Source organism: Oncorhynchus keta, chromosome 3 (assembly GCF_023373465.1).
Source record: "Oncorhynchus keta strain PuntledgeMale-10-30-2019 chromosome 3, Oket_V2, whole genome shotgun sequence".
NCBI lineage: Eukaryota > Metazoa > Chordata > Actinopteri > Salmoniformes > Salmonidae > Oncorhynchus > Oncorhynchus keta.
The window spans coordinates 6,001,201-6,015,404 of record NC_068423.1 but is presented as its reverse complement, the minus strand read 5'-3'; the positions used below and the strand labels follow the sequence as shown (position 1 = coordinate 6,015,404).

Sequence of the window (14,204 nt, the reverse complement as noted above, 5' to 3'; positions counted from 1 at the left end):
GAAATCTTCCATATGCAAAAAAAAGCTTATTTCTCTCAAATTTTGTTCACAATTTTCTCATTTGACAAGATAATCCATCCACCTGATAGGTCTGGAATATCAAGAAGCTGATTAAACACCATGATCATTACACAAGGTGAACCTTGTGCTGGGGACAATAAAAGCTCAACCAAAAATGTGCACTTTTCTCACACAACATAACGCCACAGATGTTTGAGGGAGCGTGCAATTGGCATGCTGACTGCAAGAATGTTCACCAGAGAATTGAATGTTAATTTCTCTACCATAATTTGCATCCGTTTTTTTTTTTTTTTTTTTGGCAACCGCAGACCACATGTAACCATGCCAGCCCAGGACCCCCACATCTGGCTTCTTCACCTGCAGGATTGTCTGAAACCAGCCACCCGGACAGCTGATGAAACTGTGGTTTTGCACAAATGAAACATTTTGGCTCGTCGTCCTCTTAACCGAATTCATTGGGCACACTGGAGTAGTGTGCTCTTCACAGATGAATCCCGGTTTCAACTGTACCGTGCAGATGACAGACTGTGTGTATGGCGTCGTCCTGGAAGCTGAAAATGGCCTAGTTCTTCCATGACCTGCATACTCACCAGACATGTCACCCATTGAGCATGTTTGGGATGCTCTGGATCGACGTGCACAACAGCGTGTTTCATTGCCCGCCAATATCCAGCAACTTTGCACAATCCTTGAAGAGGAGTGGGATAACACTCTATGCGAAGGAGATGTGTCGTGCTGCATGAGGCAAATGGTGGTCACACCAGATACTGACTGATTTTCTGAGCCACACCTGTAAAACAGTTTTAGTTTGCAAGCAATGTAAAAAATAAAGCCGCATACCATCAGGCAGCTCCAAAACGCAGGTGTTTCAGCCTAGCTCAAGTTTTTCAGCCTAGCTCAGTGCTTTCTGTGGTGGTGGGGCAGGCCAGCAGAAAATAGGAGCATGGCATCGTGATTGGCTCAGTGTTCTGTCACTCATCGGGACCCTATGTCACCCTCCTTTAGTAACGGTAGACATAAAGAATGTGAGCCCTTTGGGGCCATAGTTACATTAGAAGTGACCATCCAAGAAGGCTCAAAGTCATTGGCCACAGATAAAATGACGTCAAATCACGTTATATCTACAGTAGCTTTGACTGGACTGATCATGTCAACATCATCATTTCACAATCTTAGCTAGCAGTCATCATCATGAATCAAGTCTGGCAAATCATTTTTAATCTTTGTCATATAAAGAGAAATTATAGATAAAACGTATCGGTGCTCATCGGCCGTTGGACATTAACATTCCACAACACGTTGGAAATCGTAAATTCAACAATGAGTTGATTGTAAGGAATCGGTGACAGTGGCTAACCGCAAACATTGCAACTGGGAAGTCAGACTGGGAAAATTAGTTTTGAACCGTCATCCAACTTGGAAATGTAAATATTTTTCTTTAATGACATCATTTGCCAACAAAGGACCACCGCGCACATTAAGGTGAGTCCAAAAATGTCTTATATGCTGCTGCATAAATTCTGTAACATGCCAGGGAGATATGGTCAGCCATATCAGCTATGTTTTAAAAAAGTAATTCAACGAGGCTGAATGAATTGTTTCGCTGCCACACAAGGCTCCGCTGATAGCCAGGTGTAGCAGTGGTAAGGATTCACTACATTGTGCTGGAAAGAAAGCTCTGCTGTTGGAACAGATTTATGTCGGCCCTAACAGTTTTTAGGCATCGCTTTCACCGTTATAGTGTAACTAATATATTGTTTAGTGTTGTGTAGTGGCTTTGCTGGCATGCATCTAAACAAAAAAAATTGGAGGGGGTGTTTGCCCCACCAACTGTACATGCTAATATCGCCACTGCGTATGACTCCTCCTGGCAGCTATGTTGGAATACCACCGCACCAATTCTTTGAACAACCGCTGAGTGGCTTCCCCAAGCTGCATGATAACAGTGATTTCAAATTAGTTCATTCATCGCGACGGTCCATTTCTGTGCAGTGTTTGGCTGCTCTAACAAGGCAGGAAAGATAACGGATTTACAGATTACCCACAATTATCAAACACCAAGGAGATAAGACTCAAGAACTGTGAAAAAAAAGAGTTTGCCCATCAAGACCTGAATCCACTGGTAAATATGATATATTTTTTGTTTCTTTCAGCTGTTATGCAAACCAGGTGTTAACAAGACTAAGTTGGCAAACATTAGATAGCTAGATGGCTTATAATGACACAAGGCAAGACCATGATACAGGAGGCAGATGGTTTGAGCTCTGATATTTATTATTGTCCAAGGGGTAGGCAAAGGTTGGTCAGGGACAGGCAAGAGTTCACAACCGTTTTATTTTAGCTAACTCTTAACCTAAGTCTCCTAACCTGCTGTGAAAAGTAAAATCTGCAGAAACATCCATTTCTCCTTTCACTACTTTGTCCTTTTCCAGATAAGGAGACATCCCTCAGTTGTACAATGTGGTTTGCCATATGCTGTGTTTTGGTCAATCTGAATGATTCTGTTGTGCCATTTTAGTAGAGAGCACCTTCACCTTGTCGTCATGACAAAAGTGCCCCCTTAAATCGTATGAATATATGAAATGTCATTTGGAACATGTATACTGAACAAAAATAAATGCAACATACAACAATTAACAATTTTACTGAGTTACGGTTCATATAAGGAAATCAATCAATTGGAATTTTATTAGGCCCTAAACAATGGATTCCAGGCTGCTGAGGGGAGGACAGCTCAAATGTTTGGAACTGAGTGAATGGAATGACATCAAACATGGAAACCATGTGTTTGCTGTATTTGATACCATTCAGCTCCAGCCATTACCACCAGCCCATCCTTCCTAATGTAGGTGCCATAAACCTCTTGTGCTGGGAATACAGATATGCATCCGTTGGTCACAGATAAAGTTAAGGGCGTGGATCAGAAAAAACAGCCAATATCTGGTATGACCACCATTTGACTCTTGCAGCATGACACCTCTCCTTCACATGGAGTTGATCAGGCTTGATTATGGAATGTTTTCCCAACTCCTCTTCAATGGCTGTGCGAAGTTGCTGGATATTGGCGTGAAATGGAACACTGACGTACACGTAGATCCAGAGCATCCCAAACATGCTCAATGGGTGACTTTTCTGGTGAGTATGCAGGGCATGGAAGAACTGGGACATTTTCAGCTTCCAGGAATTGTGTACAGATTCTTGGGACATGGGGCTGTGTATTACCATGCTGAAACATGAGATGATGGCGGAGGAATGGCACGACGATGGGCCTCAGGATCTCGTCAAGGTTTCTCTGCATTCAAATTGCCATAGATAAAATGCAATTGTGGTCGTAGACCGTAGCTTATGCCTGCCCATACCATAACCCCAGTGCCACCATGGGGCACTATGTTCACAACGTTGACATCAGCAAATGACTCCCCCACACAACGCCATACACGTGTGCACGGAGGCATTGCAACTGCCCGTAAGGCAAATGCCATCATACTGTAGCTGTGGATCCCAACTCCGGTCCTCGTGTACCACCAACAGTAGACATTTTTATTGTAGCCCGAAACAAGCTCACCTGATTCAACTAATCAGGCCCTCAATGAGTTGAATCAGGTATGTTTGTCTGGGGTTGCAACAGAAATGTGTGCTGTTGGGAAGGTACTCAAGGACTGGGGGAAAAAGTGACAATCAAAACTAATTGGAGAGCTTACCACTGAACAAAAAGCTGGTGTTTATTTGAGAATTACAACACAAACGCAGACAAATTATAGACCAATTCCCTTCCCCTCTTTATTGCGCTTGTTCATCTTGAATAATAGTTAACAATTAACCCTCTATTCTAAGCCCTGTTTGGGGGGAAGATTATTTAGCTATTTGATTTTGAATGATTGGATGAAACACTGAATTTGGCATTACTGCAATTAGCCAACACATTGAATAGCATCTTAGTAACTAGTAGGCTATTAGTAAAGGATAATTTCAGTTGAACAAAAAAAGTCCATACCAGAGGTGGCCAACCTTGCTCCACTGATCCCTGATCTACTGGGTGAGCAGACTTCTATTCCAGCTCAGCAATGGCACACTTAATTATCAACTAATTTGGTTTGATAAATTGAATCAGGTGTTAGTGCTGGGCTGGAACAGAATCCAGCACACCCAGCAGGGTTGACCTGATCCAGTTTAATATGTTTACGCATTGTGTGTGACTTTTTAAACTCAATTTTTGTTAACAAAATGTTCTAACATAGGTACGCGTATGACCCATGGTATACAAGGATGCACCCTTATTCTCTCAGGGCATTCATTGGGACATATTCCTCTGCAGACAGGGTTTCATAGCTCTCTGTATCTGAGGACAGAAAACGTCACAAAGAAACAGGGTGCATTATACTCATATTAGACAGCACTGAAAATTATGCTATATCAATCTGTTCTCAGTTTTTCTCGCTAACTCTAGGGACTGGAACTGGAGAATATTTTCATAATGTCCTCAGACAAAGGTACCTGCACTATTCAGAGTAGCCTACATACACTCTGTTCTCTGACAGCCGGAACAGCTAGCTAATCCTTTCACCTTCTTCCACGGCTGTTCGCTAGCTACCTAGCTACAAATGCATTTTGAGTTACAATTTGTTTCATTTCACAGTAACGGATGAGGATTTGGAAAAGGAGATGTTGGGTTTGTCCCCATCTATATTCCAGACCTAGCTGAGTGAGTGTACTAATACTTTAAACTCATGCCAATCATGTCCAGATTAGGAATTTATTTAACTGTATCTACTGCAATGATAAATGCACATGTTAACTGTGATTTCAGGTACACCAGCAGCAGCCGTTGGAGCCCCAGCTTACCCTAGATCTTACATTACAGAATGTGAGGCCCCCTGCCCCTACCAGATTGTGCAAAAAGTACTGGTTTGCTGACAAACCTCAGGGCGTTTCAGAAAAATCTTGCCAGCCTTCCTCGGCCTTCTTATGGTTATCTGCAAGACGGTGATGGATGAGCTGAGAGGTTCCGGCAAGTCATCCAATGACATGGTCAACCAGGTGACAGGGACGATGCACCTGGAATATGAGGGTGCCCACCTGGCCTACCTGCTCAGTGTGCAGAACCACAGGGATGCTGAGGCGGGGCTGTATGGACAGAGGACCATCACAGGGCTCCTGAGACGGGAGAACTCACCTGCTCCGTTTGGAGGCTATGAAGATGCAGATAGATGGCTGGTGTGGAGTGTCTGTGTCTTCACACTACCTGACTGACTGCCTCCTACAAGAATACCAACATCAGGAGCCAGCCCTCATCCAGCTCTACATGGCACCTTCGGACAGGTATTCAGGTCTGACCACACCCACGAAGTGGCCAGGAAGGTGACATTGTCATCTGGCACCATGTCATCCTATGTGATGATGAATGTGAACTGGATGATCCTGTCCTGGGTTATGCTGCAGTCGGAGAGTGAGCAGTCCCTGGAGGCTACCTAAGAGGACCAATCACTACAGCGCTGCTGGCATTGAGCTATTTAAGCTCTGAATATCATCTACCAAACCTAACAGGATTTATCCTGAACATATTTGCAATGTGTTTCCACAGTGGGAAAAGCAGAAGTATTTTCTTTTTTGCTATGATCAGCTCATGAAAAATTGTTATGTCAATATTTTTTTTCTCTATGTGTAAATGGGGACTGCTGTGCTGCATTCTGAGTCCCGGACTCCCAGCCTCATGAGCATCTCCTGTGGGCTGCCTGAACGACCACAGAGGCTATAGTTGCAGAGTTCACATCTGAGAACTTGGCTAACAACAAGTTCAACAAGGACATCAATGTAAAACTGGACTTGTTCCACTGCATGCAATGGTTCACCAGAGAGAGTGTCTCAGAACACCATCCACTATATAGCTCCTTCTGCAAGTTCCTGTCCACAGCCTTCATGTAAACGGCTGTCTTGGGTGGAAGAAGGAGAGGACCAAAGCGCAGCGTGGTTAGTGTTCATCTTTTTAATAAACAACTGAACACTTCAAAAATACAAAGCAACAAAGTGACAACCGAAACAGTTCTATCTGGTGCAGACACACAAAGACTGAAAATAACCACCCACAAAACACATAGGAAAACAGGCTATATAAATATGGTTCTCAATCAGGGACAACGATAGACAGCTGGCCTCTGATTGAGAACCATATCAGGCCAGACACAGAAATAGAAAAACTAACATAGACTGCCCACCCCAACTCACGCCCTGACCATACAAAACAAAGGAATAAAGGTCCGAACGTGACACTTCACTGTGGCAGGCCAGGCAGACCTGGATAATCTGAAGGTCTACGCCTTCTATGGGATCGTCCCTGCTAACCCCACCAAGCAGCAAATCTGAAAACAGTCATTTCTTTACTTTGAGGTTTACTTTAAACGAAAGGCATATTTATGACAGTGTTGGAAAACAATCCTTTGTACAAATAAAACGCAATTCATTTACATTCAAATACTTTATTTTTATTTTTTAACATTAAAAAGACCTTAAACAACTATTCAGCATTGTTGCATGAAGAAATAAGTGTTGATTGGCTTTTATTGACCTACCTCACAAAATATGGATGCATTGCTCTGAAGATGCACTCAGTTGTCCCCCGAGCACTTGCAAAGTACTGTATGTCACAGAAGCAAATGGCAGTTAAAATACTGAATTCAAATAGCAATACATTTAGTTGTTAAATTGTGCACCCATATTTCCATGAAGCCTCTGTAATTCAATCAATATAGGCTATGCAATATATGATTATTTTTCATGCCTCTCGTGTTCCATGAGTACAGCAAGCTAGCGGTCAGGCTGATCTTCAGCTAAATTTAGGCCCAAACGGATGGACTAAATACTATTTTGGGGTGAAATAACGGCTGTGACTGACGGAACTGATGTCGCCCATAATTTGACGTTGTGTGCTGAGTGGTTGAAAGATGTACCTACTGCTGAACCTCAGGTCAAAATGAATTCTGGATATGCAGGTCCTGGAGATGTAAAGAGTGATTTCTGCCCTGGGAGAAAGCAGAAAGCTGTCAAGTCCTGTCTGGTGTGTCTGGAGTCTTACTGGGGCATTCCATCCAGGTATGGCTCAAAGATAGATATGATCAGTGGCGATTTTAGTATGTAAATCTTGGTGGGGAGAAAAAAAAGAAAAGTGGATTGCATGCCAGCAAAGCCACAACACAAAATAATACATTAATTGCACTATAACGGTGACAAATGGTGCCCACAAATTGTTAGTGCCTACATAAAGCTGTCCCAACAGCAGTCCCAACATCTTACCACTGCTACACCTGGCTATCAGCGGAGCCTTGTCTGGCAGCGAAACAGTTTATTCAGACTCATTTACTGCCTTAAAAAAAATAGCTGATATGGCTGACTTGCTTAAACAAATGTGGTTTCTAATGACAATTGAAATGTAGAAACTATGGCATATGGGGACGACAAGCGGATGAGGCAAACTGTAATTTCAATTAAGACAATGAGCGAGCTAGGACAGACGTAACATTAGTCAATATAACTATTTGTTTAGCACTTTTGAAATGTACAGCGACAGAATTCAGAACATGAACCATTCTGACAGTGCTCTCCCTGTACACCAAGTTAGAACCGTAGGATAAATAAAGGGGGCAAATAAGCAGACAATAAAAGCTCTTACAATATTCAATGATTACATTTCTCTAAAACAGGTTATGGGCTACAGTAGAACAGTAGGTGAAATTAAGAGGGGTAAATAGACCAAATTATTAGAGTGAGTCACATGGGCTACTAATATCTTACTACACGACATACACTTAGTATTACTTTCTTTGCTACAGTAAACATACCTCCCTGGCATATTACATCATTTTTGAAGCAGCATACAATACATTTTTGGTTGGCTTACTTGAACAGTAAGGTGGTGCGGCGGTCCTCTGAGTTAACAGTTGTTGTGAGCATGGCACAAATCGTGCTTCATTGACAGCATGGCCAATGTTGAATGTTTATCATTTTAAATTTGGAAAATAGCCCCTTAATCCCAGATTTGGGACCACACAGATTTGGGACCACATAGCCACTGTCACTGACGTATTTGTTATTCAAATTAAAAGCCCAATGAATACTCATCTTTGTGTAATGAGTTAACTCCCACCACTTGCTGGACAGTTATTTTGAAGGCACGTATAAATAACAACTGCACGAGGACAGACAGTGACTGACAGGCTGACACACACGTCATAGTTACATTGTAGCTAGCTAGAAATTGCGCAAAAATTAGTTTTTCAAAGATTTCAAAGGAAAGGAAAGTAGACAATGAATGTAGGGTGTTCCAGCAAGAGTGGACATCGAAATATTTCTTTATTGAAATATCAGGGAAAGCTGTGTGCTTAGTGTGCAAAGAGAGCATCGCTGTCTTGAAAGACTACAACTTGTCCTGACACTTCCAGATGAAGCATGCAGAGAAATATATGAATATGTCTTCTGAGCAGAGGACAAGTACATCGAAAGGTGTGGCTTTCTCAGTTGCAAAAGCATGAAGGACTTTTCACAAAACTGCATTCAGAAAACAACGGAATTGCGAGAGCTAGCTATATACTGTCCCACAAAATTGCTAAACGTAGCAAGCCATTCGCTGAGGGCGAATTCATTAAATAATGTTTAATTGACTCAGCAGCAATACTTTGCCCTGATAAGAAAGAGCTGTTTGAAAATGTTTCCCTGTCAAGACGAACATCGCAGAGAATATGGAACAACAGTTGAAAGACGAGGTAAAGGATTTCACCTGTTTCTCCTTGGCCCTGGATGAGAGCAGTGATGCACGTGACACAGCGCAGTTGTTGATATTCTTACGAGGCATAACCCCAGACTTTGAAATTACAGAGGAACTTGCTTCAGTGCAGGCAATGAGGAGCACAACCACAGGGAAATATTTATTGGAGGAGGTGAATAAGTGTGTGGCAAAGCTGGGACTGAGTTTTGAAAAGTTATCCAGTGTGACCACTGAAGGGTGCCCAAACTTGACAGGAAAAATGTTGGCCTTTTGAAAAAGATACACGATCAAGTAGCTGAGCTGAGATCGGAAAATTATTTTCCTGCATTGCATTATTCATCAGGAGATGCTCTGTAAATGTGTTCTGAAAATGAGCCATGTTGTGGATACAGTCACTAAAGTGATACATTTCATAAGAGCAAAATCTTTAAACCACAGACTGTCTCCACAGACTGTCTCTGTCTCACTGTTGGAAGAGACAAAGTTGGGTCATGCAGATCTCCCCTACCACACAAACGTGAGATGGCTGAGTTTGGGAAGGGTGTGGGACCTGAAGTTGGAGATGAGTTTTTACAAATTTTCCCTCAACTGCAAGATAAAGAATGGTTGGCCGATTTTGCCTTCAGCGTGGACATCATGGCCCTCATGAATTAACTGATTTCCAAACTACAAGGGAAGGGCCTTTTTGCACATCAGATGTACAGCCTTGTCAAAGCCTTCAAAGGAAAATGACTCCTCCTGACCCGCCAAGTAGAAACCAACAATCTCACCCACCTTCCGACGCTACAAGTCTGTTCCTCATCAGATGACCAGTCGTTTTGAGGATTTCAACGTGTTGGAAAATGACATGCTGTTGGTTTCCTCTCCTTTCACCTTCAATGTGGATAACTGCAATTTGAGCGTATCGATCTTCAGTCTGATGCAGTGATTGGAGAACTAGTCAGAACAATGTCACTGACAAGATTCTATGCATCACTCGATGAACAAAACTTTCCAAAGATTAGGAGTCATGCTCAGAAGGTGTTTGTACTGTTTGGGTCAACCTATATACGTGAACAGACATTTTCAGTGATGAAATATGACAAGTCAAGGCACAGATCATCTCTCATTGACTCTCACCTCTCAGCAATCATGCGCATAGCAACGTCAGAAACTATACCTGACTTCACTGCGCTAGTCAATGCCCAGAGATTTCACACCTCACACTGATTGAGTAGTTTAAATGTAATGTTGAGCTCTCTCTCTGTCTTGTGTTTTTGTGCATACCCGTTAACAAGAGTTCCTTCCATGGTGTTGAATGCAGTGTACTTTTCCCTCCGTGTGGTTCATTGCATGTTTAATAATGAAAATGCCTACCAAAAGGAGAACATGGATGTGTTTAATTTCTGTGCATGTTAAAAAAGTAAAATAAGTAGCATATCTGGATGTGATTTACAGTAGATATATCTGTCAACACAGTCATACACATGATGTATAATCCTGTAATATCATTCTGGCCCGCTAATGGCAAAAATATATTCTAATGTGGTCCTCCATTGCAAATAATTGCCCCCAGGTCTGCTGTAAACCATACATCCTTCCATTTGTACTGCATTACTGCCCTACATATCTACCATATACATCAGCTTCAGGATACCAATATTAAGACGTGTGAAAAACTATTTCAAGCGATCAATATCTTACTGATAAAATATGCATCGCCAAAATGAGGGGGCACCTGGATTTGAACCGGGGACCTCTTGATCTGCAGTCAAATGCTCTACCACTGAGCTATACCCCCGTTAACGATAAATCTTCACGTTTAACAGTTTATGTAGTCTACACCACAATTGTCTATGGTGTTCTGATATTAATGGTGTTTTATGAGGAAAGGCAGCAAAAACGAAAATATTTCTAAACACATCTACCACCACGGAAAATCTCAGATATGTTACAATGTAAATGCATGGCAATGTAAATCGCGTCCATGACACCAAAGGAGCATGTTCTCAATTTAACACTTACATTTACATTTACATTTAAGTCATTTAGCAGACAAACCATTCTATGCGTTTGTCTAATTCCCCACAACATAATAGGGGGTAACACAATTCTGGTTTCTATATTTGTGTATTTATGTATGTAGCCTATTATGTACGTTTTTAATGGGGGTGGGGGTTACATGTCATTTTTGTCATTTTCTTCTCCAATAATGGTTAACACATGGCATCATTGTTCTCTGACTGAGCTTGTTTTTATTTCTTTGATGGTTATTTGCCTAGCTACTAGTACATGTTGAAACTACTGCAACGCCCTAGAACTTGGCACACTCATCCAGGATTGCAACTTCAGTAGGTCTCCCCCTAAACTACAAGTTGCGAATGACTTGAATACCATAACCATACTTGTGCCAATGTTGTTTATAACAGCAAATACAATACACATCTGCTGTACTCCTTATAAGGTTATTACGGAGCAAATAGTCTGCTTGACGGTTCTGCATCATTACAGCGGTACCGCCTTCCCTCTCCGCTCTCCGAAAATAAGCCTCTCCCTCTCGCCTCACGACCGAGTTTTCATTTAATCAATTTCGTGAACGCGCGCGCCTAGTAAGAATTGTGCGCTGTCAAAAAAACGGACTATTGGAATTTAGAATATCTGCCGATTTAACTGACGCTATTTTGGATAGGTTCGCTTCAATAGGTCTACACCAGAATATTAATTTCACTGCGTCCCGTTATTTCTGAAAGAGGATTTTCCCTTTCGCCATGAATCCGTTATGTGGAAGATGCAGTAAAATGGTTTACCCCACGGAAAAAGTGAATTGTCTAGACAAGGTAAGGCATGATTCGGGCGCAATTTGGCCTACGCCTATTCACAGAATATAATAAACTATATTGAGGGAGTTGGCTATCTTCTTTGTGCAAGCGCATTTTGGGTGCATGGGTGGCTGCTGATAGAAGGGGAAAAAAACAATGAATGATAAATGATCTAGTTGCACTAAGAGTTCACAAGTTTTGCTGTGTCAATGATAGCCTACATTCTGCCAATGTTTGTTTACATTATGCTTAGTCTTTTGGGAAATGTACAATGGATGGGCTAGCCTATAATACCATTGTCTGATGTGGGTAGTATTGCTTATAACTATCAAGCTCTGGCTAAATGTATCCAGTCCATATATAATAATACAATTTACTCCATGTTACGTTTTAATCCCCTGTTTGGGAGCTGATTCATGTTGTAATAGGCTGTAACATGCAATTACAACTGCAAGGTGTGCATGATGGGCTAGATATACATTCTCCTCTTTACATGACCAGTGAATTGGAAGCTCAACAAATCTCTATGTCTCTCTCTACATCCACAACATGGGGTTAATAACCCTGGTATTGTGAACAGTATGAACATAATGTTGTTGTGTGTGTGTGTGTGTGTGTGAAGCTCATTGTATTTGTCATAGCCCTTTCCAAGAGCATATCATGTCTAGTTTCAAACACTTGAGGTTTGTGGTTTGTGTATCTACCAGATATGATTTTTGGCTATTGATTTTAGGCTATCTCTCTCTCTCTCTGTGTGTGTGTGTGTGTGTGTGTGTGTGTGTGTGTGTGTGTGTGTGTGTGTGTGTGTGTGTGTGTGTGTGTGTGTGTGTGTGTGTGTGTGTGTGTGTGTGTGTGTGTGTGTGTGTGTGTGTGTGTGTGTGCGTGCGTGTGTGTGCGTGTGTGTATGTGAAATCTGGAACGTTGAAAGCACAAAAATCCCTCCAAATATATTTTACACTTGCTTTACGGATTTCTTCTGAATCAAGTCTGAAAACTCAATTTCCCATGTCACCCCACTCCGAGTCCACACGGGTCAGGAGGATATGGTGGTTTTGTGAGTCATGGAACGGTGGTGCAGCTGTGCTTTAATGTTAGAAGAATGGAATTTTCCCATGCTGTCATTGTAGATTACATTTAATTTGCCATTACACTTGGATTTGTTTTTCCCATGGGACAAACATTCCAACAGTCATAGATTTAGTCATACTCGAGTCGTGACACTAGTCCTAAATCATGTAATTGAGCTATTTACCCTCATATTCCCCCTCTCTCCCTGCTCCCTGTCTCCTTCCATCTCTCTACCCCGTCCTTCCATCTTTCTCTCTCTCCACCCGGCCATATCTCTCCCTCCATCTCTTTCTCTCCATCCATTCTTCACAGTACTGGCATAAAGGATGTTTCAGCTGCGAGGTGTGCAAATTGACACTTAACATGAAGAATTACCAAGGCTTCGACAAGAAACCCTACTGCAGTATGTGAGTATATCACACAGCATACCATTGATATTATTGTCCATGCTTGTATCTGTCTGGCAGGCACTGCAAGCACGTTGTCTGGTGTGCTAGGTGCTTTTCATTTGAATTTCCATTCATGCAGGCAGACAATGATCCCTCCAACTACACTACAATGTGCTACAGGAATGACAAGACAGTAGGGCTATTGTCATGTCATTGGAAAGGTGATATAGAGAAGTGGGACTAGGCAGACAGACAGACGGGCGAAGGGAGGGAGGAACAGAGACAGAGACAGAGACAAATCTGTCAGTTGTCTGACAAGTCTTACATTTTCTCCCACACTCCCCTATGGTGACTAGATCAAATTAACCAAGAAAGGATTGTGGCACCGGATGTATAACAGGGTGCAGTTGGCAAACTGACAAACACACACAGACATGCTGCGTGTCCATCTGTGTGTGTATGTGTGTACTCACAGTAGTGTGTGTGTGGTGGGATTACCTGCTAATCCAGGATGTATTTTATCTGTGTGCACACACCCTTCTCCAGATGGGGGCATTATAGGAGGGCCTTCTTAACATAGATTACCTTAGCTTCAACCACCCAAGTTTAGTTTGGTCAGTGCTCTGGAAAGGCCCAAAAATTCCACTGAAAATCAATTGACAGTGGCAAAAAAAAGCCCTAGAAGTTGAAAGAAATGTACATTCTTACCCTGCGTACGCCTCTTCACATCCTGCTCTAATATCTCTTCTCTTTGGCTCTTTGTTGCAGGCACTACCCGAAGAGCTCCTTCACCTCCGTGATTGACACCCCAGAGAACCTGCGACTCAAACAGCAGAGCATGTTGAACAGCCAGGTTAGAACACAGATACTACTGAACTCTAAAGGGCCAGTTTCCTAGACAAAGAGTCAACCTAGTCCTGGACTAAAAAGCACAAAGTACTTTCAATGGAGATTGTCCATTGAAAAAGGGGTTTTGTTTGTGGTCCAGGACACTATCTGTGTGAAACTTGCCTATCTGTGTGTATATACCCATTTAATGTATTTATTTATTTTACCTTTATTTAACTAGGCAAGTCAGTGAAGAACAAATTATTTTTTACAATGACGGCCTACCTCCACGGCCAATTGTGGGCCAATTGTGCGCCGCCTTACGGGACTCCCGATCACGGCCGG

At 42.2% G+C, this 14,204-nt stretch overlaps 1 protein-coding gene and 1 non-coding gene across 2 annotated transcripts in view; one reads left to right on the top strand and one right to left on the bottom strand.

Annotated features, from left to right (window-relative positions):
* Positions 1-10,484: 10,484 nt before the first annotated feature.
* trnac-gca (transfer RNA cysteine (anticodon GCA)) lies at positions 10,485-10,556 on the bottom strand. Its single transcript has one exon. It is a non-coding gene; the product is annotated as a tRNA-Cys (tRNA).
* A 753-nt stretch (positions 10,557-11,309) lies between these two features.
* LOC118365462 (LIM and SH3 domain protein 1-like) overlaps positions 11,310-14,204 on the top strand; it is a 29,579-nt gene continuing 26,684 nt past the window's right edge. Inside the window, exons 1-3 of the mRNA XM_052487188.1 lie at positions 11,310-11,592; positions 12,955-13,049; positions 13,800-13,884. Coding sequence (XP_052343148.1) covers positions 11,524-11,592; positions 12,955-13,049; positions 13,800-13,884 — 249 coding nt within the window. The 5' untranslated portion in view covers positions 11,310-11,523. The remainder of the gene's footprint in view (positions 11,593-12,954; positions 13,050-13,799; positions 13,885-14,204) is intronic.